This window comes from Osmia lignaria, chromosome 3, assembly GCF_051020975.1.
Source record: "Osmia lignaria lignaria isolate PbOS001 chromosome 3, iyOsmLign1, whole genome shotgun sequence".
Lineage (NCBI taxonomy): Eukaryota > Metazoa > Arthropoda > Insecta > Hymenoptera > Megachilidae > Osmia > Osmia lignaria.
The window spans coordinates 9,713,681-9,737,583 of record NC_135034.1 but is presented as its reverse complement, the minus strand read 5'-3'; the positions used below and the strand labels follow the sequence as shown (position 1 = coordinate 9,737,583).

The window sequence follows — 23,903 nt, the reverse complement described above, 5'->3', positions numbered from 1 at the left end:
GACATTGGCAAAAGCATTCTGAACGCAAGCTGGTTGATTAAGTTAGGATACTTGGGATCTTTCCATTGTCTTCGAAGGATTCTATAGTTCCGTGACCATAATAACGCGTGATTAAGCAATCCTCCTTGCCGCCTTCAATCCACTGTGTTTCAGTTAATTACAATTCGAATGCGGTGATTACACGTCGCCGTTAACATAATCGTTCTATCATTAAGCCAGGTATTAGCGCGAATAAAAGCGCGAGACGAACGGGTTGACAGAGTCGGTATAACGAAATGCTTGTTGCGTTAATTAAACCTGGCTGTTTCCTGGATTGCTCCGACAGGAAGTTCTTCCTAAACTCGTCAGATTTGCACGCCAACTCGGATGCTTAGTCGGCGGAATTGTTAGTCAACTCGGGTCGTAAGTGTCCCAACGTGTCTGGAACATGTGACACGTTTGCACGCGTGATCGGTGCGGTTGCGGCTGCGGAACAGTTTAATAAGCTGCGGCGCGAAGGGAGAAACGTTGCTGATATTGCTGGATGGTTGACAGAGTAAATTATGGTAGGCATGGTTGGTGAAAATGAGAAAGACGGGTGTTAAGGTATATTGGATACCTGGAAATTGTTAATTACACTAAGGTCTATTTGGTGCATCGATGAATTTGAAATTGAGTTAGATCAAAGGATGCATTCCTTTGGGTGCATAGGGTGCATAGGGGTTCGAATACAGGGAACATTGCTGCATTAGAATATTTAGAGGAATAATTGGAAGTAATTGGAAGCTCGCTAATGACTTTCTGACTTAATAATAGGGGTAGCGAAAATAGGGGTGTGATACTGCTGTTAGTCCATCTACGTTCGTCTTCAATACTGCCAGACATGGTGCATCGATCGATCACCAGCTTTTCTACTTTATCCACCTTCTAGTCGATAATGCATCCATCGAGTGAGAAAATCAATCACCGCTATAATTTTCCCTCTTCTTGGTAGAAGAAGTCTGCGTATCATTCGCAAGAATGATATAAACCTCCGTTGGACCCTAAACTCCGACGAGCTTTTTCTTCTTATTCGCAAACAGTAACTACAAGAGTCAATCCAGTCGCCATGGTCCTCTGCTTTCGAAGGGGAAGCGTGCTCTGAATGGTCCCTTGGACTTCGGTTAGTTTCGAAACTAGCCAAGATGGAACAGACCCTCGTTAAAAGGACGGTATGGTTCTCCTCGAGTTTGCTCCTAAAACTAGCTACATCCAGTGACAAGAATGGTTACTTGGAATCCTGGACCGATGGACGATCCGATCGTTCACTGTCGCCTTGGCGACGTTCAATGGATTTTCCACGCGTTCTCATGGGAAATCGGTCGCTTTTCCTTAGACCTACGGTACTTGCAACGAAGCTCGATAAAAAGTCGTCGTTAAACGAGACGACGATGCTCTCGATAAAAAGTTCCTCCTTTTATCGTCCCTGCAGATGGTGTAATTAAATTCAAGGACGATCGTTCCAGCACCGTGATCGTGGCATTAAAATTACGGACACAAAGGAAGTGATAAGGACGGTATATCGGTTGGTTCATGCGAAATTCAACTGCGATTCAATTGCGTTAAATATTTTTTCTTTTTTATAAATATTAGATAGACAGATTTCGCGTTAATAGTAGAGAAATTGGCTAACACAATGACATATTCGAAGGGAGGAAAATTAGGTCGGAGAATCGGGGGAACGTCTGCTCCTTTCATTTCACCTCCTTTGTGAATCAACTTGCTCTTCCCGTGGGAGATAAGGTACGTGGAACGAATCGCGATGATTCTTCGAGGTTACTCGATCCGCTCGTTGGTTCGCGTTCATCGCGAGAACCCTTTTCAAAAGCAGAGATCCTCCACGGGTTTTCATTCTTCGCGCGTCTTTCTGTCGACGGAGCTTCTCTTTCGTCCATTGTTTTCTCGTACAGCCGTCTTGAGCTTTTTATTTTCCTTGGTCCGGCTCGTTAGTCCCGTTTCTATAGCGTTCGGTGCGATGGAAAACTTGAATCGACGAAAAGGGATGATCGTGGGAACGTGTCTTCCTATTTTACGCCTCGTTTCCGAATCTTAGCGTCCGTATACTCCGGCAGAACGTTGTTCCCTCGCGACCCGTAAATCTAATCGATCCACGCGTATTATTCTTACATTTTCTTGAAGTATTTTTTTTTTTTTTTTTATTTTTTCTTCGGAGATTGGATAAGGAAGGGGTTGTTTTGTAGCATGTCGGTAATCGGTGCGCGTGCAACACGCAAAATGATTTACGGCTTGTTCGGTATCGTCCACTTTTAATACCGCTGCCTATCTAGGGTATTTATTTCAGTAAGCAAACGTGAAAAATTCATGCGGGTACAAATCATCGTCTCGTTCGCGCGTACCATTTAAGATGCAAAAGACAAAGTTTACCTTGATGGCCGCCGCGGTCCCGATCTCCTGGAATACATATTTATTTGAGTTTCGCTTACGTAAGAACCGGCCTTCTCGCATCGATTCGGAACATGCTTCGAGCTAGGATAGAGAGAACGTTATGAAATAGAGGCTGAAGAAGCACAAAAGGATCGTCTTTTCGTATAGAGAATTGCTTCTCCTTTCTTCAAAGTAAAGTGTGTTACCCAACTAATCGGCTCCGATGGAACTACGCCAGAATAATCACGATAAATCACTTCTATAACGTCGAAACTTCCTTAATGATAAAGAAATTTAAATAAATACAAAATCTCTGATATCTAAGCACCTTAATATGAATACGGACTCAGGTATATGGACACTTTGATTTTGAAACATACTTATAATATTTGTTTCATTACTAACGAAAGATCTTTCTCTGTTTACAGCACATGGTGCAGACAGGAATGGCTGCGCCCTACGGTGGGGGTGTCTTCCCCCCGCCGGTGAACGGTGTAGCGGGTGTCGTTGGGGCGGCTGGTGCAGCCGGTGAAGTAAAACCACCACCACCGGTGCCTGTTAAAGAGGACAACAGCGGAGCACCCCAACAACCTCCACCTAGTGGACCTCAGGTACCACCACCAGCAGGCGCCCCACATCCAACCGCCCCTGGTGCCCCAACCGCGGCTAGCTTTAGCCCACCCCCGCCTCCAAACGGCGTGGATCAACAGGCTATCGTAAGTGACATTTTTATTCTTCCGATGTGGCATTTTAATTGCAATAACATAACGCTGGTTTAATTACACGCACGTGTGTACGACGACAAAAAAATATGTTGGAAAACATTTTTCAACTCCGTCGGGCGACTTCAAACATTCTGCTTCGTTCGCGAGCAAGCAGTTTGAATTTGTTTGAACACGCGATAGCTCGTCGCGTCGCGTCGGTGTAATTAGCGCGACTCATAAAGCAGTCTAATTAGCCGGGCTAATTAAAGTAATTTCATTCGTTAATTCGATTTACTATACGGGCCTAGATTGCAGACGCGGAAGACCCTTGTTACTTGCTGCCACCGCGTTAATTCTACCGACTCGTGAATTTTTAATTATAGGATTTCTGAATTTTTGAAGGATCTACGCGTTCGATGTTCCGAACACTTTTATACACTTTTGTGAAAGAAAGTTAAATTGCACGGTGTCTTTGATAAGTTTTCAACCGTGTCCGAGTCGTGTTTCCATCTGCCTGCTCATTTCGGTCACTCCTTTATCAGACACATCGGTATTTCGGAATAACAGCAACGGGTTATCGCAAATCGGTCGTAACTAGGGAGTCGGGGCACAGTTTACCGGACGATTGTATCTAATTAACCCGGCTAGGAGAGACTATGCGAGGCATTTCGGACACGGTTGAGCCGAGCGTGAAGAGTTCCGAACAATGTCGTGGTTCCAAACGAGGTGGTTGCTTTGTTCGTCGCTCGTTTGGTCAATTATGCGGTTCTGGTTAGTCAACGGCTCGTGAACCTCCGCTCCGTTCTAGACGCTTTACACTCGAAAATTGTCCGGAACCTAAGCAGATTTTGCGCATCTTCCGATAAATTGAAAGTTCACATTTTCGTGGTCTTTTTTTTTTTTCATTTTTATTAAGAAACGAATAATCCAATCGACGAATCAACTATTTCCACTTGCGTCGATGGAAAGGAATTAATAGTCGAACCCTTCGAAGGTCCTCCACCATTTGAATCGAATTACCCGGAGCAGAAGCGCAAATTAAAAGTTCCCTTTCATCCTGACTGGTGCTGTACGAAGCGGTCGCTGAATGGCTGACTCTCGTGATCGTCGCGTCGTTCTTTGACGACGAAAAGCCTTCAGACAATCCAGTTTCATCGGAGGCTCTCGAGTACGTTCCGTTGGCGAACTTTCCCGTCTCGAAAATTTCCATTTGCGGCTCGGTTCTTTGCTGACCAGCCCTCGTTAACCAATACAAAGTCTTGTCTCGAGGGTAGTTGGAGTGTTTTGTGGATTTCAAGCTGTACCACCGAATCCCTACTCGGAAAGGTTCCTGCTCTGAAATCGCGAAAGTTTTGCAACTTTTCTTCACTTTTTTCCTCTTTTACATTCGAAAGAAAAAAAATTTTCAAGATAGACCGAAAGATCGAAGTTGCTGTTGTTGAACGAAATAATTCGAAATTGAATTTTTATTCAAGATAGCGATTAATTTTGTTACTTCTTTATCCTTTGTAACCGATGCCTTCTTGCGACCAGTCGTTTAAAGGAATTGAAGAGGAAACAAATGACCTGCAGTTTAGGGGTACGATAAATTCCTGCCAGGGAAGAGGGAAATTCCTATCGTTCATGTCGTGGACGAGGTTCCTGGATACGGCAGAGAATCTGCAAACATTTCTCTAGGGTTAATAGCTCTGGAACTCTAAATTTCTTGCAGTTTCTAGAAAAAGATGTCACATCTATCTTACTTATCCGCGATAAAACTCCGTTTATACTGGAATAATAAAAAACTCGCTAATTCCCTTCCGGGTGAATCATTTTTCATTTAGATATCAAATCCTCGAGTTTTACTACATTTCATTTTTCCTTCCCATTCGTGCGCACAGAAATAGACTGTTACTTTGAGATGTTAATTCTGGTTAATTAAAAATGACGCATTCTGTATTCTTGAAATGTTGCGAATAAATATTCAAGAATTCTTACAAACCCCTACGCGATTTCAGGAGACGATAAATTCCTGGCGGAAATGCTTTTTTGTCTGTGTGTATGTTCGCCAGGCTACGGTTCGAGTGGCGTTCGTCGGATCGGAATAATTTCTTCTAATTGGAACGAGTGTTCGACGATCGTGAAATTGTCCCGCGTGGGTAGAAACGAGGAATCAGTGGGAAAGAAAAAAAGCCCAGGAACGGTGCAATTTAGTTCGATTAAACTCGTCGCGATCGACCTCGTTTGCACGTTCGACAGGGATGAAATTTTCGTGTACATCCCTTCTTTCTCTCATACCCCTTTGTCGCTCTGTTATCGCATCCGACGATGCCGAATTTTTTTAATTACTCGCTCCCAACTTCTCCCTTGTACTCGTTCAGTTTTGTTAAAAAAGAAAAATCATTGAAATTTCTAGATCAAAATGAATAGGAAATAAAAAAAAAGACATCATTTTTCACATGTAAAATTTATTAAAGTATTCTGACAAACATTCAGTCTTATCATCATCACTGATAAAAAATCCTTGAAGAATACCGCGGATTGTAAGAAAGTGCGTTGAATGAACGAGGGTGGTCAGGGAACGTGGCTAAAACTGGTAGGGTGAGATCGGCGTCAACTTTGGACGTTGTTCCCGCCTCTTTTGTCACGGAAGCTCGAGGAAAAAGTTTTAATCTCCCGCGGAACAAGCTTGGTAGAATGTGTTTTGTCTGGAAGCGTATCGACGTCGTTCTTCAACCCCTAATCTCCTGCGGTATCACCGAGGGAGGAGAGCTGCGACGATGCTCGATGAATAATTCGTGAGTATCCCACGGCGAGCACTCGTAGACCAGGATCCATTCTGAGCGCGTTATACGCTAGACACGGCATCAAAATTTCATCCCGTCTACCGCACTTTGGACAGAGAAATTCATTCCGGTTTCGACGAATCCTCTACCGTCCACCGTACATTCGGTCAGACTCCGAGAAATTCATCGGAGGTGGGTTTCGATGAATCGTCGCGTTTCCAAACTAGCCTTCAGCTTCTAATAGAGGAGAAAGGAGATCCGTTTAGTCGGGGATGAGAAGTAAATTTCGAGGGTGTAACCTTAACGAGGCTTGAACCGCGTTAAGGCCCCGAGCTTTCCAAATTAATCGCATGGAATACCGCGTCTCGTGGCTGGAGAGTTGAAATATTCTCGTTCCGTTAAGTGTTTATTAATAGCGCGCAAAGCTTCTTGTGGGCTCTCGGTTGAAATTGCTTTAGTTCCAGTAGGTGACCAGCTCTAACTAGAGCGATAAAGTTCCGTGGAAGGTACCGCGTTCAGTAGTACAGCCAGAAATTCCACGTACAGCCTGCTGAGTCTGACTATGCACCGTGTGTGTTCACTCGTTAGTGGTACAAACGGGGATATAGTCAGACGTACGGCTGACCACTTACTGTTTACTCTATTTGCGAGTTTACGTACCGTCCGTCTGATTTGATGATCGCGTGTAAATCTTTTTGTATATTTTTCGCACTGAATTTGATTAACAGGAAGAATTATTCAGCAGTGATACGAACAGGATAAAGTCAGCCGCGGGTCTGATCATTTACCGCCTCTTCTACTTAAACTCTTAATTATTCCATGGAAATTTATCGATGAATAATTATTAAAATTTCAAATAAGGATTCTAAAGTTTATCAATTTTATTTTATCAGTCTCGAATATTGATTCGAATTCTGTATTTATCACAATGTATAATTTCCGACGTCAGTCGGAGGTGTTTCAGGCAGCAGTGGCAGCTGCAGCAGCTGCAGCTGCTGGTGGCGGTGGTCAGCAAGCAGCTCCGACGCAAGCCGGAAACGAGACGAACCCCGAAGGTGCCGTCGAAGGCAATGCTTTACCTGTAACTTCCGGCGCGACCACACCAGCAACCGCGACACAGGGTACCGACCTGAAAGGTCAGCCAAAGCGCCTTCACGTCAGCAATATACCTTTCCGTTTCCGTGACCCTGATCTCAGGGCAATGTTTGGGGTAAGTAAACACTTTTGTTCGCCATACGATTCGTTTGACCGAGCACCAGATTACACTTGATTAGTCATTATTTTTTGTCGCTTGATCATGTAGATTGTTGTTTGAATCAATTTCTCGCTGGTAGTTTTGTTACGAATTAAATGTCGCCGATCAATTGTTGCGGTTAGCACTGTACTGGGATCGAAGAAAGAATGAATTTGAAATCGTTGAAAATTTTCTTATTCAAGTCGTTACGAAAATTCCTTTTTGCAAATGATCCAAGTCCATTCTTTTTTCGCGCCCACCACAGCAAGTGAAATATTCTCGAGACAACGTTGCTTTCTGTATTCCAGCAATTCGGGCCAATCCTCGACGTGGAAATCATATTTAACGAAAGGGGAAGCAAGGTAAGCTCAAGTCGACCTTAGGCTGCGAGCCACCCCTGTCAACCCACCCCTAAATACGATACAGTTAGATATAAGCCGTACCGAACAGAATTCTCGTCGCCAGGACGAACCCTTGTTTCGCGTTCTCCAATTCGTTATTTTTTTATACCACCCTTCGTTCAACCCTTGTAACACGTTCGGTAAATCATCGCGACGACTTTCTTTATTCGAACTCTTTCAAAAAGGACGTAGAACACGAAAGTTTCGACCAGTAGTTCCTCTGTTGATTGTAACTTTCGCAATTTTCCTCCCTTTCTTTCTTCTCTCTCTTCCCCCAACCCCATACTTCATCCTACCCGCAGAAACGATGGCTCGCAATCATCGCGCGAAGATTTCGCAAGTCGAACATGACTCGATTTTTCTTTCTCGAACTCGTGACCGTGGAACTTATGGAAAAACTTGGAAGTCGTAGACGCGTCCTGGCCACGAGAAAATCTCGAGGTCGTAATCGTTTCTCGTCGAACGGATGCAACGGCACAAGGATTTCTCTCGCGCAACCGATGAAACTCGATTCCGTGCCGACGAAAGAAGGGACGGACGGCTGGTTTATCCAAGGATGTTCAAGGACGAGAGGGAGAAAATGAAAACTGGGTCGTGACGTTACATCCGTTCGCTCGTATACGTTCTTTTGCAGCGCGATGGCAACGAAAATGTTCGCGTACACTGAGAAAACTACCCCTCCAAGCGTCGTGTAAAAGCGTGACAAGAAGCTTGGTGCCATTGTCGAACAACTTCCTTCCTTATACATTTCGTAAGCTGGCTCTATGGTAGCACAGAGTTGCAGTCCGATTCTTGTTCGTATTATCTAGGCAGAAAATCATGATTTTATTCGAATATGTATGATAGAAACGGAGGTTGAAATCGTGTTTGAGAATCGTCCCGAGGAGGTACGCGAAATACTCTTGAAAATCTTTGATGAACGACCAGCTGAGATTGCTTTTCTGCGATTCGAGCATGGACACTCCTTAGTCAGCTCTATCAGACAGTATTTCTCGTGCGTAGATTTCTCTGCGGCCAATAGTGTCCTCGAAGAGGTGATAAAGAGGGTACTCTGACTCCGATATTCGAGCTGGAGCTTTTTTCCCAATAATTCCTGCTACCCCTCAATTTATTCGAATATTTCTCCTAGAAATGTTCTGTTTGCAATTCTCCACGATTTTTGTTCTAATTTCTTTTCTACATCGATCTAGAATATCTTTTTTAATCGTTCGCATCTCAAGTTCTTTGAGTCGAGTAATGTACAGTGAAATGCAACTCTAATGATCGTTAATGAAAATCAGAGATTCAATGTGAATAGAAAAAAGGATGAGGGGAGGGTAGGTGCGGAAGAGTTTGAAATGCAAATAGGTTTCAATATGGATGACAGCGGTCTGGATAAGATCCGCAGTAATACATCGTGCCGACAGCCGGCATCCGGTGAGCTTGCATATTCAGCGTCTTTGCGTCAAGCACACTCAAGTGCACTTCATCAAGCTTCCGTGGTACCGGTAACCCAATAACATCGGCTGCTGACGACGTCACGCACGTTCGTCCATTGTCCAGTCGATGATGATCGAGTCTCCAATCCTTCTCGACTAATTTATCAGCTACGAGTGATCTATCAATTATTTCGTTCAGACGTTTTCGAGCTTCTTTTTTGTAGAAATTCATCGCGAGAATCGGAGGATCAATTCTCTTACTACAATTCGTTTGACAGAAATCAGCAGTGTCATTAGGGTATTTGTTCGATGTAAAATTAATTTTTTTAAATTTAAATTGGTAGGATTTTTCACGAAGACGTAAAATCATAACACAAACTTGCGACTGTTAAAATGTTAACACCCTGAAAGATTACTGTAATGCTCGCGAAACTTTAGGAATATTTTCCTTCTGGACAGGGCTTAAAGTAAACCTCAAACAGTATTAACTCTTCCTATTTGTCAAGCTTAATTTTCAAGCTGCGTTTACATTTCTGCTTTGCCTGAAATGGTGACGCAAGGGTAAGCTAATCAGTTTATCCCGTCCCTAACTCTAATACTAACTGAACTTCCCTGTCTAACCAGTCCCAGGAGCTTCAGAACATTCTATTTCTCTTAGAAATTCAAAAATTCCCGTCCGATTAGACTCTAATAGCGAAATAATCTTCGAACTTTTTCATCGCGATACCTGTAATAAGAAACTTGGCTGTTTGAGAGAGAATTTAAGAGAACGGGATGCAACGAACGCAATATACATTCGACTATGAAACGGGAAGTTCCCGAAGGGTTAATTCGCCTCGCCAGGCACCCCTCATTGTCCTTCGCGCGATAAAACTTGGCAAAGTTCATCGAGATTACGAAATCGCGTGGAAAGTTTCGCTTTGCAACATCGACGAGCGAAGGATATCGGGTAAAAGGTCTTCCAGACGTGATTTTCTCCAGGCCGGGCGATATAATTAGATCAGAAATCCATTATTTCGAGCAACTCCATTCGCGAGCGATGATTTCTCGAGACACCGTCGACGAGTTCTCAGCTATTCGGGACGCTGGACGAGTACCTTCATCAACGAAAAGTTTCTAGTTTGCATATTCAGTGGATCTCTTCCATTTCTCGTCACGAATATTATAATACATATCGTTACAACTCTAGTGTTCAGCTCTAATCTCCAAGTTTTCTCTTCGTTCCGAGCTTAATTGGAGTCTTCATTTACAACGAATTAGTATCAAGATACGATCATTTGTTATTCGATCGAAATAGTAAATTAAAATCGTGGAAAATAGAACGTAGGATGAGGATGACTGTCCGCTATTAGAGTGATAATAAAGGGGTCTATTTCGATCGTGCAATCCTGACAGGAAGTCTAGCTCAAGTCACATCCGTCGCTTGAACAGCCAATCCAAAGTGGAAATAGCTGTTACGATTAGAACCGTCCGGAAGGGAATTAATTAAACTCGTTGCTGATGGTTATCCGTCGTCAGTGATTGTCCTGAATTTGTGAAATGCACTTCTTCTTTGATACAATAAAATCATTTTCAACTCTTGTTACCATTTCTCAAGGACCGATTTAAAATAACGTCGTTCTTTTTGAACGATCCTGTATACAGAGGAAGAAAACGATTGGAATGGGGAAAAGCCGATAAATCACAGTAGAATCGACCTCGGTACTGCGTATAATACCAAATAGAATGGCGACATTCATCACGCGTGATAGACCCTAGGCCGACGTCGACAATGGCACCTCAGCAAACGCACCTTTTGCATTGCAAAACACTCGTCGCCCCGTGTGAAATACGCGGCAACGATACGTTGCCATCGCTTTTTAGCATTTAAGCGATCGCCGCGAACGTGACGGTGATCCCCGCGGAATCCGCACGCTATTACCAGAAACAAACGTAACCGCGTGCAAAGGAAAGCACTTGTTTAAAGAGAAAACTGAAGGAAAAATAAAGAAACTTTAGAAACGATCGATGATCCCGTCACGGACGCTAGTTACTCGTATTTTCCACGCTTTTCCGACGAAACGACGTACGATGATTCGATTTCATCGATGAATTTCGAAGAAATCCGAAGAGGCTTGCGACGTGTTCGTCGGAAAATGGCGTGTTTGATCCGGTGCAGACTAATGATTTTTCATTAGCTTTTGAAAATTGAAAATTATTGAGATGGTAAAATGGTGATGCGACCAGGGTGTCGTGTCACGACGAGGAGATATTTTATTCTAATTTTAATAATCAACAAAATCGCTCGTTTGCACCGGATATTAGAAATAAGGTGAGCGAGAGAGTGTGTGTGCGATGAGAGTCTGTGAGAGAGACCTTTTCTCGAAAGCTTCGTCAATGTAAATGGAATGTGGCATCCCTAATGAAGTGCAGCATTTTGGAGAAGAGATATTTTGAAACCAGCGCGGAGGAGCGTACTAATCGCGTTGCCAAATTATTTCATTAATTAAGAATTTATTCGTCCTTACGTAGTTCGATCGGAATCGATCGTCGTGCGCATTGAAAATTTGATCGATCGAAAAAATGGCACACGGTAAGCACACTTTTCCCGCGCTGAGTATGTGCCAGTGACACGTACATACATATACCATATAATATAACCAATGGTGTTAGTTCTCGTAGTTGTTAGACGAGCTATTGCATTTTTATTAGCTAGCATTATCGCATTTTATCATTATTTAGCTCCCATTGGTTATAAGGCAGAGCTCGGTGCACCTTGCGTAACTGTGTGTTCGCGGCTGCTTTTGACGAACTGTCGTACCAAAAAATAACTAAAACAGTATTCCATTCCTCCTTACATAATCACCTGTGATACCCATTTGCTCCTTGTACAGTTCAGTAAAGGAAAAAAAAAAAAAGAAAAGAAAAGAACGAAGAAAGATATTAAAAATGGCAGCTGAAACATCTCAAAAATCTTCTCTCGTGTTTATCGATGAACTCGATCGGGTTAGATGATTTTTTTTTCTTTTTTTTTTTTAAATGGACGCAGCAGCGGACACACGGTGCACCCGGTGAGCCGACTGCCGCCACTTCCGGTCGCGGAGGAGACCCTCGCGGGAGATGCTGCCCATTTGATTTGATGAAACTTTTTGTCACACCTCGTTTTCTTCCGAAGCTACGACTCTAACCAAAAACCTCCATTCTTGTCCTTCTTCTCTTTCTCTCTCTCTCTCTCTTTCTCTCTCTGACGAGTTTCCCCAAGGCGTTTCAAGGCCCGTACATTACACATACACGAACCACACGAGTAACACACGCGCGATTAATAAAACAACAGGAAAGAGGAAACTAGAGTAGACTAACCAAAGTATCGACTTGCCTGTCTGATCGATCTCTCAGACGAATTATCGAATTTCTCCGGAGATTTATCTTCGCGTGTCGCGAATCTTTTAACTAATCCACCTGCAGACACGTTGGATTGTAACGGATGAGATACTGGTCTCGTTTTTTTAAATTTTTTAAACATCTTCTTGATTTTCAAGTAGAATTGTCTAAGTTAAAGAATTTCATGTCTCGTAGAATAATAAATCAAATCTCGTGAATATTGAATATTTAAATTATTCTTGTTTCAGTTTAGATGCAAATGAGTTGATACAATCACACGAATTTTACTACTTTCTCTGTGGATCGTTTGTTAACTGTTTTTCAAATAAATACCAAAATTATTGTTCCTGTTAACGAGTGAATATTTCGCATGTTACAGTCCAACGGGAACAGCATGATACCGTACATATTTATATTACCATTGCATCCTACGAAATTTCTTGCGTATCTCTTATATATCACACACACAGACACACTCAAATCTCCACACATACACACACCTTAATTATGTACATGTCCGTACGTACCTCTATCTGATTGTTATATCATTATTATTATATGTAAATAGTAGTCGCACGCTTTTGTCTAGGCGAGTCGAAGGTATTAATGAAAGGCCCATGCTTCTACCTCTTTTTAATTACTCACGTATGTGTCTTAGGATAGAGAAATGCTGCTTTCGATCTCACCAACCGTTTGTCCGGCGTTCTATATAGTCTCACGTAAAGTTTGCCTCTTCTCGTTGCAACAATTTCCTCACACTCACTCTTACTCTTTCTTTCTCTTTCTCTCTGATACATTCCTTCCTAAAATCATCATCATCGAATTCTTCCTTAATTGATCGATCCATCGAGAAAAGGAACACGAAAATCGTTCAGAGGGGATATAATAGATTTTTTCGGAAATTCAAAGGAATCCAAATTCAGAGATCATTTCAACGCCTTGAAACTCCTTGGATCTCGTGGTTATCATTACGGTAATGATAAGAGAGAAAGAAGAAGGGACGAGTGATCGAGTGAGAGGGATAGAAGAAGAGAGAGAGAAAGAAACGTAGGAAGCAAAAGGAGACAATGATCTCTCGCATCACTTCCATCGCTAATACACACACTCAGTGATGAATTTACTTGTACACAGACACGCACACATTCCTTGTCTCTTAACTCACCCTCTCTCTCTCTATACGTATCTCTCTATATATATAATCTTAAATCTCGTATTGTTTTGTGCGCTTATATATCGCTGTTTGCCAGCTTCGGTCACGATTTCAAGTATTCTTCAAGTTCCTCTCTCTTCGTTCTCCATCGTATCTCATCGACACTTTTCTCCTTCCTCTTTCTATTCTTAATTACCACCCCACCGACCCCCACGATCCTTTGACACTCCGACACGCACGTTTAGCAACACGAACACACGATCACCCGTTTATCTGCTTAATTATCGTGTTATCAGTTCACGCGATTCGAGCGTACAGGGGTGAATTACACGTTTCACTTTTCAACCATGCTAATTTACTACTCGCAATTGCACCAACGTAGTCTCAAGTTGTTTCCAATTGTGTTTTTGTTGATGTTTAGGGGAGAGGAGATGTTAGAATTTGGTTCTGATACACCCTCGCACATTTTAGGGGAGGTTCTTTAATCGCACCTTATAGTATTTATTGTACACTTACATTTCGGAAATTTCGCATCGTAAGATTGTTAGAAATATAGTGAACTTAGTTATTAATTACATGAAATTTTAAATTCAAGACTGTTCACGTGGAACGTGTTTGTGATTAAAGGTAGAAACACGTCGAAACACCCTTGACTCGATGTTGTACCGAATACATTTTGAATCGTAATTAACCGTGTTTAAACCGCAGGCGGAATATCATTGTTTCCGCATCTACGAGCCGTTGAACAGCCTTGGAGTCGCGATTTCATCGAGAGACAAGGGGAGTAAAAAAGAACTCGTTCGACACGAAAACACTTTGAACGCGATTCTCGATCCTTCTCGTTTCACGTTTTCTCGTTGTCAAGCGGCGCGTAGCCATCGTAAAACGAGAAAACCGAACGATGAATACACAAGGTTTTGAGAGGCAGTCGCGCTATTCAATAGCGAGCGTGAAGATAAATTGCACGATGCGGTGCTGGCACGATTTCGTTCGTGACAAAGTTCAGAGAAACCTGCTAGGCTTATCGAACAACCTGCTGGTTATTTTTCTAATACACCTTTCCTGTTACCGTGCGGTTCAAGATGCATCTTCAGATAAATCAACCGTGTAATTAGGCTTCTTTCAACAAGTAGGGTAATTACTTTGAAAAAGGGCCGACGAATAATGGGAGAGATTAAGAAACCTTCCCTTTGATATCGTAAATGACTGTGAAATTCATTGTTAGATGAAATTGTCGTATTTTATGGATTTCTATGAACGACGGACCATGGAGAGAGGCTTAATTTTTATTCAATCTTTTATTTCATTGTATTTTCATTTTCTAAATTTTATATTGTTCTTCTGAAAATTATTCTTCTAACATATGAAACTCTTTCCTTGTATACATTTTATAAGGTTGGGCTAGCTGTTCAAAGGTTAAAAAGATCAAATGAAACTTTGATAATATTTAAAATGAAATTTAAAGGGTTTAAGGAACGGAAGGAGAAGGATCGTTATTTCATTTAACAGGATGAACGAGTATGGTAGGAAAGATTTGTAAGACTCCCGGTGGATTAATTTCCTGAAAGGAAAGAAAACGTGGGAGGTGGCTCGGTGGTTTCTGCACGCCAACCTCAATTTTCCGAAAGCCGATAAGGCTTTAAGCAGGTTTTCGTCAAGATCGCGATCTTCCGTCACGTGAACCACGTCCCTGGATCGCGTTTTGGATTATCAGCGAAGAAAATTGCCGTAGAAAATACTAGTATAGACTTCTCTTTCGATTATTCTGTTGCATTCAAACTTTAGGCATCCTGAAAATTTTACCTCGCTTCTCGATTACTTTGGAACTCATCTTTTCATTATCGCTTTCTCTTCTAAATTTGTTTTCATCATGTTTCAAATTCGAAAACTCTCGGAATTGTTCAGTTGTCGATCACGAAACGATGGCTCTTGAATTTTGCACCGAGAAACTTGACTTTCGTGGATTGGAAAGTGCGACGTATGATTGGACGCGCGTGCTCGATATGCAAATCGATTATTCGATTCCTTCGTGTTCGAGCCGAAGTATTGTCGGTACACTCAGCTTATCGACATTATGCTGATTTCCCATGTGAATATGAATGCGTGCGATTCGTTTCGCGTCGCGAATGCCGGATGAAAGGCGTGAGACAGACGAGATTTCTTCTTTTTTTTCGGAGGAAAATTTTTCAACGTCGACGTATCGATGCTTTTACTGATACATCTTTCTTGTTGTGATCTTCCAAATTGGATAGCTTCGTGTTTCAGACAAAAATGAATTTTTATGGTATTTCAAATCTTCGATATTCCCATTAAATCGTATATCAAAGTTGAAGGAATAATTATTTTCTTCGGTAACAGTTGTTTATCATTCGAAATCGTGAATGCATTTTGGACAAATGTAAAACGTTTCGACATACGAAGGGGCTTTGTTGTTCCAACAAAGTTGTCCAGTTCAATCGTTCGTATGGAAATATTGTTTAACGAGCAACGACAGTACGGTCGATCGTTTGAAAACGAATTCATCGAGTCTCGTTGACTGTTTCATAAATGCAGCCTGCATTATCGAGCGGTCGCACAATGCCCTCCGCTGGAGAAAGGAGTATATAGGAAGGCTGGTAAACAATGTCGACAGCAAATAATTCGTGCATGGTTTCCTGGGCGAAAAATGCTTCAGTTTTTAATGGAAATCGACGGAGAATCGACGAGGGAGGTGAAAAATTCAGTGAGTTACGATGAGAAACTGCGAAACTCGGGGTGAGATGAAATATTCAGAACTTCCAAATGGAAGTTCAAAAGTTCTGAAAGACATCAAGGAAAAAGGAAGGCTTAAATTATAAATCTGTCCAGTCTGGTTCAGAGAAAATTCAAACAGAAAATGCCTTTAATGTCTCAGACGAGAAAAGTAAATTTGTGTTAAGCCTATGGTTAATGACTCTTCTTCGCAAAGTATTCGATAATCCAAGTAAAGCATCATTTGTCACGTTCGCAAAAAAGATGAGTAGATGAGTTTCCAAGATGATAAAGTTCTGAGATTGAAAAAAGAAAAAAAAAAAAATTACATCGTCAAGGTAGATGATAATAAATTACAAAGGAAGCTGAGTTAACAGTCGTCCAATTTCCACTCGTTAGTAGAAACGAAGTTAGAACATTAATTGCTTTCAAATTTGAGCTTCTCTCGAACCTTTTACATCCCTCAGCCCCTCCGCCATCTTCCTCAATTAACCAGCTTCCTCTGGCCCCCGTCTCGTCGATTAATTAACGAAACGCAGAGAAATCCTGGCTCGATTATTCCTGTGGAATTCACGTCGGTGCAATTCAATTTCTCCCATCGATTCGATTATCAAGCCGGCCCATCCCCGTCCATCGAGAACGAGTTACGATGTTCCTTGAGGGTAGAAACAAACCGTTCCTCGGCGCGTATTACGTCAGGAGCACAGGACGACCGATAACTTTGCACTCTCCTATTTCGTTCTTCGAGGAGAGACGGTCGTATTTGATTTGGCTTTAATACGATTTCTCAGCGATGCCGACAGCTCCTCGGATACGTAACCGCTTCTGGCAGGCGAACCCGTCTTGTCGAGGGGTTGGAAACGAGAGGAACTCGATTATCCGACGAAGCTACTCGTCCCCTCTGCTTTCGTAAAACTCTCTTGATTAATTTCTTCAGAAAAGAAATACGTTCCATCCAGAGGGTTGTAGCTGGAAAATTCATCGAGCTCGGAAAGACTGCGAGTCGCGTCGCTTAGAGCGGATTAGTGTTCGTTCTAGGAGACGTTGCGAGATTCTTATTCGTCGTGACGCGACGGCGTCGTTTAGGAAAATGAGAGTCGTTTGTCGAAAGGAAGAAAAATTTGTGTAAAAGCTTTCAGAGTAGTAAAATTTCGCGTTTTAATTAATAATCATTGTCAATTATCGAACTTCTTCAAGAATTTCTCAATGTATCTTTCTTCCATATTTTGCACACACGAAAATCACAACTGGCACACACATACACACATACGTGAATTGCGCGCACCAAATTTTCGATCCTCGGCAATTCTTCTCCGATTTCCTCTTTCCTTCGTGTTCCTAAGATCCTTATCACTGTTTAATTATTTTTCTTTTTTTTTTTTTCTCGTACACGCACCTCTCGGTACAAGCAAGAGTCTTTAATGATATGACGATGACCGTGATGACATGACACGATATGATATGATATGATAATGAGATGATTAATGTGACCATGACCATGATTTCTTACCATGATTTTATATTTACTTATTTGTTGCACGTTGTTTGGTGCGTCTCCGTAAGCAGTATGACGCGCTCGCAGACCCTCTGGCAAACCGACATTTCGGCTGATGGAATTCGTGCTTTAAATCGATTCTTATCATTTTTCTCTCTCTCTACTTTTAATCAAACAGAGAAGAAACTCTTTTCTACCCTTCACAGATCATTCGAACAACGTTAATCGCTTTGAAACTTAACAATCTCTGTGATCCTTAACATTCAAATGTGTAAAGCGTTAAACGTCGGCGTTAAAGAAACATATTTTATTAGTTAACGAGTCTCAAACGGGTTATCGTTTCGCTGTGGAAGCAATTAAGAATTCTCTCTAGGAATTTCGCGAATCATTCGGAATTGAATGGAGCTGGACGGCTGAAAGAAATTCCACGAAACTTTTCGTGCCTCTCGGCCTCGCGTCTCGAGAGAATCTTGAGAATTAATTAGCGCGACCTCTGGCAAACGGCCATTGTACGGGTCCGAGGAATAAACGGAAGAATGAAGCACGAGAGGAAAAGAAGGCTTGCCTGGCGAGAGAGGGGTCGTGAAGGGTGAGAAGAGTCGCGCGAAGGGCGAAAAAGGGAAACGGGAACAAAGAAACGAGTATACGGTGTTATGAGCTCGTTTCGTTCGGGATATACCTTGAATGAAAAGTTCGTCGAATCGACGTGAATTCGATAGCGGTGCACGTGAAAAGAGTTGTCTCGTCAATTGCACGCGAAGCACCCTCCCCACAGAAAACGCACTGGTTCGCTTCCAGATCGCTTCGAACAGTTGCGTCGCCTTTTTTCTAATTTTCATATTTATTTTTTCCCCTCTTTTTTCATCATTTTCTTATAAAGACACGTTTTACATTTCTTTCTTTTTAAATAAAGACACGTTAGAAAATTGTCGAAGAAAAAGCACGAAATGTCGGGCCTGTCCGTCGGCTGTTTGCCGAGCGCTGGCAGTCTGTAAGTTGAGTTTAATGCATGTTGTTTTGTCTGTCCTTGCATGCAGGGATTCGGTTTTGTAACATTCGCAAATAGTGCTGACGCGGACCGGGCACGTGAGAGGCTACACGGCACCGTGGTTGAGGGCAGAAAGATTGAGGTGTGCATGAACATTCTTATACTTATATATATATATACATACATATATATATGTATACATCGCCATTAATTCATTTATACACGTATTGTACTTATTTTTCTTTTTTTTTTATATATATATACATATACATATATTTTTTATTCTTTGTTTCACAGGTGCACGCGAAAAGCGCACGCGAGACGAGTGTCATTCGCTTGCGCTTTTCGCTCTGATCAACAGGCGACCAGCGACCTGCTCGTATCAATTTCTTCTACATTTAACCACGCTGTTATACATATTTTATATTAAAATGCTTATTTTCATCGATCCAAGCGTTGGTCGCCTATTTCACGTTGATCTTGTAGAATTTAAGCGACGCATGAATCGTCGTTGCTCGTAAACGTCGTTCCTTTCTTTCATCAACAGTGGAAAAATTCTTTTTAACGCGAACAGTGATTTACGAGCACGCGAGAAGCGTTTAGATTTAAGCGAAAAAGTAAAAAAAATGGCTCTGACCGAGAGACGAATGAGTTAACAAATTTTCCTGGAGCCACGATCCTTTTCGATACGTTTTTCGAATAATTGTTGAGAAATAATTGCTGACCAAGAGGGTACTGCTCGCGTGCAAAGTGAATCCGGTCGAGGCACTCGAAAACATCGAGTGGCATCGATCGAGACCGGCACTCGCCGATCGTTTCGAGTGCCTCGAGTGATTCTGCATCCTCGAATGACTTATACACTCTATTTTCGCCACCGGAATCAAGATATATCGTTGCGTATAAATTGCACTTGCCGCAATCTCTATATTCTTCTGTTTAATCGCTCTTAAGTGAATATCGACTGTTCGATATCGATCGATTGGCTCCGTTGAAATTAATCACGACGTGGATCACTATGGAAATGATAATTTCAGAATTTTCAGAACTTACGAAGTTCGCTCTCATTAAAATGTTAGTGAAATTTGTTCTCTTTATGGTGAAAGAAATCCTTAATTATTACATTTTCACTGTAGTCAAAGTGAGGCGTTAACTTTTTAGTAAATCTTCAACATAGCGTACGGAGGCCATGTAATTATCTATTCAGAATTTACTCAAAGAACTTGCATATGTAACATTTCATATAGAAAATCAGCATTCGGTCATTTCCAGGCTGCGTCGCGACGTCTCTCGAAAGCGTAAACAGAGCCGAGACGTGACTCGCACCATCCACGGAAACTGATTAATCTTCGAAATGAAATTCGAGAAAATCTAATTAGTATCGCAATGAAAATCTAATCTCCGACGGTGGATGTTGCGATTCCCGTTAGAATTGGCGAAGTTGAAGGGGTGGACGCGCTCGAGGCAAAAGAGAAACATTAATTTGAGTCGAGGAAAAGAGGCAATGCACGCATGGCCAAAAGAGAAAGAGAATGATAGAAATTGGTCAGCGAAACTCAAGGAAACGTCGCTGGCTACTGCTGGCTAAAAATAAAAAAAAATAACAAAAAAATTATATAAGAATCATAGAAAGAAAAGATAATGTCTGACGCGTGTCTCTTATTGTTCCTATATAGAGTTGTTCTACGCGCGACAGATAATAAATAAAATTGAGAGAGCGAGCGAATATAAAGAGAGAACAAATAGAGAAAATGAGAGAGAAAGAGAGACGATGATATAAAGAAAATTTGAACGCTGAACGAGGGACACTGAGGAGGCCTGTCGAAAATTACGATCCCCGAAGTGTCCGAAAAGGTAAGGAAACAATGGCGGGCATCAGTTTAAAAAAAATTAAAAAAAAAAAAAAAAGGGAACACACGACTCGAACAGTCGTGACGAGATATATCGCCTCGCACTGCCCGCTCTCTCACCCCCTCGATAATACACACGGAAATCGCACGATCAATTAAACACGAACGCTTCTTCCTGTTTCTTTCGTTCGTGGAACGAACGGATGAGCGAAGGTTTGCATTAACGTCCAAATTTTTTTTTTTCCTTTTTCTCCTGGAAAAATATTCCATGTGGGGAACGAAAGTAATTATACCACAAAAAATTTGCATTCCAGTCGAAATTTTGTAATTTATTTTCTTCAAAAAATATCCTGAAAATACTTTGAAAGAGATGAAAATATTCATGCTCTAATTCTTTATCACGAGTTCTTTTCAAATTAAGAAAAATGTGTTAATACGTTTGCCATCTAATTATAAATTTTCATGAAAATTTTGGCATTCCAGTTTAAATTATATCTAATACATGAAACGAGTGGAATTTTAGAATTTGCTGAGTGATCTGCAATTAGATAATTAGTTTCAGTATAATGTATTTATGTCTCTTGATTCATGTAATCGATAAATCGATAGAATAAAAGAATATACGAAGTTCTGCTAGAGTCTGACAGCAGAAAAACGAGAAAATAGTGGGCTCGTGTCGATAATTCAGCAGTCAAGATGAATTTTCAGTTATTTCTTTTTACGGTTTTCGATGGAATATTGGATTTTTACGAACGATCCGCTCGTTCTTTCGTTTCTTTTTTTTTTTTAACCTGGACTCGACGAATCTCTATGCAAATAGAATCGTAAAATCCAGCGAACAAGATGGAAATTTCATTCGATCTGGGAAATCCATTACAGAACTTGTCTTTCAAAAAATATAATATAATTACGTTACCAAAAGCTGCGCGATTCTTTTATTTCCATATTCGGTCTTATTATATTGAAATTTTATTCCACCCTTTATTCATTAAATAAAAATAAAAATTCAAATGAATCAAAGGATGAAAATTTTTCAGCCGTACCTATAAGTGGTCCATTTAAACGTTGATTATATAAAATTCCACTGTAAACGAGTGGGTAGTGAATTTAATACAAATAAAAAATGAATGGCTATAAATTTTCAGCAAATTTTCGCTCAACCGATCGACAAAATTCGCGAATATTGCACGGTATTCGCGCGATCAATTTTTCGCTATTCGCTTTCGCGTTTTCCAGAGTAAAAAAAAAAAACCTGTTTGTTTTTCGCGATTGAACATTTCGCGAGCGTTCCACGCGACACTACGAAGCTAATCGTTAAGTTAAATATAAGTGAAAGATTCGTACAAGCATTTTGGTAGCTGGTGAATCGATGCTCGTTCAAAAGAAACCAACCTGTATTTTGCATATCAAGAAACATTGGAAAATGTACCAGCAGACATTTATGGATCTATAAAAGTGTACGCTTTTGCATATTCACCCTTTTCGAACGGTTGGAAAGCCGAGAAAGCGCGAACAAAGATGCAACCACGGTGGTTGGTTGAATTTAAAAGTAACCAGCTTTAATACCCAATTACAGCGTTACACCTGCCTGGACGGCTGCTGTTACAGTCGGCGTAATAAGCCACTGTAATTGAAATTTACGAGCGTGTTTCGTGTTGTCCCGGCTTTTATAAACTGGGAAAAATGCCGGCCTCTGCTCGAGGCCCGTGATTCGACGAATGAGCTTTCATCAAGACTTGAAAGCTGGAAAGTACTTGCCGCCTGTGTCTTTCAATTTAAATACCATTTTATGTGTAGATGATAGAGGGGTATATAAAATGAGTATTTTTATTATTTTACTGGGAAAAATTATGAACTCGAGACGTAATTAATAATACTTTAAATGAAACTCAATTCACCACTTTTTACAGCTGCAATTCTCACTATTTCCATCGCTAAACTCTCGTAGCAAAAAATTCAAAAAAATTCCATAATTTCGCAATTTTGGCCGGCTCCTAAACGATCGCTGTTTTAATTGGGAGATTAATGCAACTCTCGCGTCTGCACAAATCACGTAAATTAACTGGACCGTTAAAATTTAATGAATCATTAAATGAGAATGTGTAACGAATTTACGCTCCGGAGGTTCTGGTAAAAAGATGGTGCAATTTCGAGTCGCACCCTAACGACAAAGTTAAAAGTTCCAAGGGTTAGGGGTTGCAGAGCGGCGAGACTGAACGTCGTAGTAAAAAAGGCGAGAGTTCGACGATGATCCCTTTTTCGCGACCGAACAGGCTAGCTTTTTAATTACCGGACGGATTAACAGAGATCTCAAATTAAAGTCGACATTTTTGTTCACTCCCTCTTCGAAGTTTAATCCGTAGCCTTCCGTCGACGCGTGTCACTTTGAAGGATCGTAGGATCCCTGGAAAATTTATCATCGGCTTAAAACTTCGATGAGCTTCTTTTTCTGGAATAATTACATCAAGTCGAATTACTTTTTCATATTGAAAAAGAAGGATATAAATAAAAAACACAATATTCATCAGGATAGCCGAAGAGTTTAATTATCATCGAATTTCCTGCGAGACTTTGCTCCGTTTCCGGAGGATCTGATCGAAGAAATTACACTTATCCCCGTGGCGGATAAAAGCTTGGATCGATTGCTCCTCCTCCTGGAAAGGAGGTTCTTCATCGGCGATATATCGACTCGGCGCGCCCCTTGGAAATCGGCCTTTGAACCGGTTTCCAGTCTTGTAACGAACGAACACAATGCTGGCTCGGAGAGTACAAAGAACGTTCGTTAAGATAATGACCCGGTTGAATGGGGTATCTGGCGATGTCGCGAGGGTTGAGCCCCGCGTTTTCACCCACCCCGTTAAAAGGTCCAAACGGGAAGTTTAAACTGGCAATAGTTACCATGCGCCTGTGCAGTCCCGATACTCTTCGATTATCGAAGGTCTTTCAGCCTCGTTAGCGCTTGAATTTTGCACGCTCGCTGAAAGCATTGTTGACCGGGATCAAAGAAAGATAGAGGAGGAGAAACGAAAGGGCAGAAGAGGGGTGGTTTGTTGAAATTGCTGGATAGCTGAGCATAATGAGACTCTTTTATTTGGAACAATTTCATCGGAGAGTCGAAAGCATCCTCGATTTTAAAAGCTGCTGATTTCCGAGCAAATATCCAGGCGAAGAACGTTCGAATTGATTTTGCATAATTTTCAAAATTATATTTGATCCGCGGAAGATCTTGAGTACACTTGATAGAGAAATGTGTACATTGATGTTCTGACAAATGGAAGAGATTACGAAAGTCTGGAATTAAATCGTTCGGCAGATTAATCGTCAAGAATCAGGTACGTAGGAGATAAGAAAATTCTCGTACGAAGATTCCAGGTCACCGTCAATGGAAATAATATCGATAAGAGGACT

The 23,903-nt window shown here is 41.4% G+C and overlaps 1 protein-coding gene across 13 annotated transcripts in view; it reads left to right on the top strand.

The window, feature by feature from the left end:
- LOC117608086 (RNA binding protein fox-1 homolog 2) overlaps positions 1-23,903 on the top strand; it is a 177,803-nt gene that overhangs the window by 113,206 nt on the left and 40,694 nt on the right. For 9 of the 13 annotated variants that reach the window (XR_004582293.2, XM_076693438.1, XM_076693437.1 and 6 more), the window contains 4 exons: positions 2,832-3,119; positions 6,822-7,082; positions 7,415-7,468; positions 18,698-18,790. Coding sequence is in view for 12 of the 13 variants with exons in the window: in XM_034332652.2 (XP_034188543.1) it covers positions 2,832-3,119; positions 6,822-7,082; positions 7,415-7,468; positions 18,698-18,790 (696 nt within the window). In the remaining variant the exon portion in view is untranslated. The remainder of the gene's footprint in view (positions 1-2,831; positions 3,120-6,821; positions 7,083-7,414; positions 7,469-18,697; positions 18,791-23,903) is intronic. The other 4 variants (XM_034332656.2, XM_034332655.2, XM_034332657.2 and 1 more) reach the window with 2 other exon arrangements.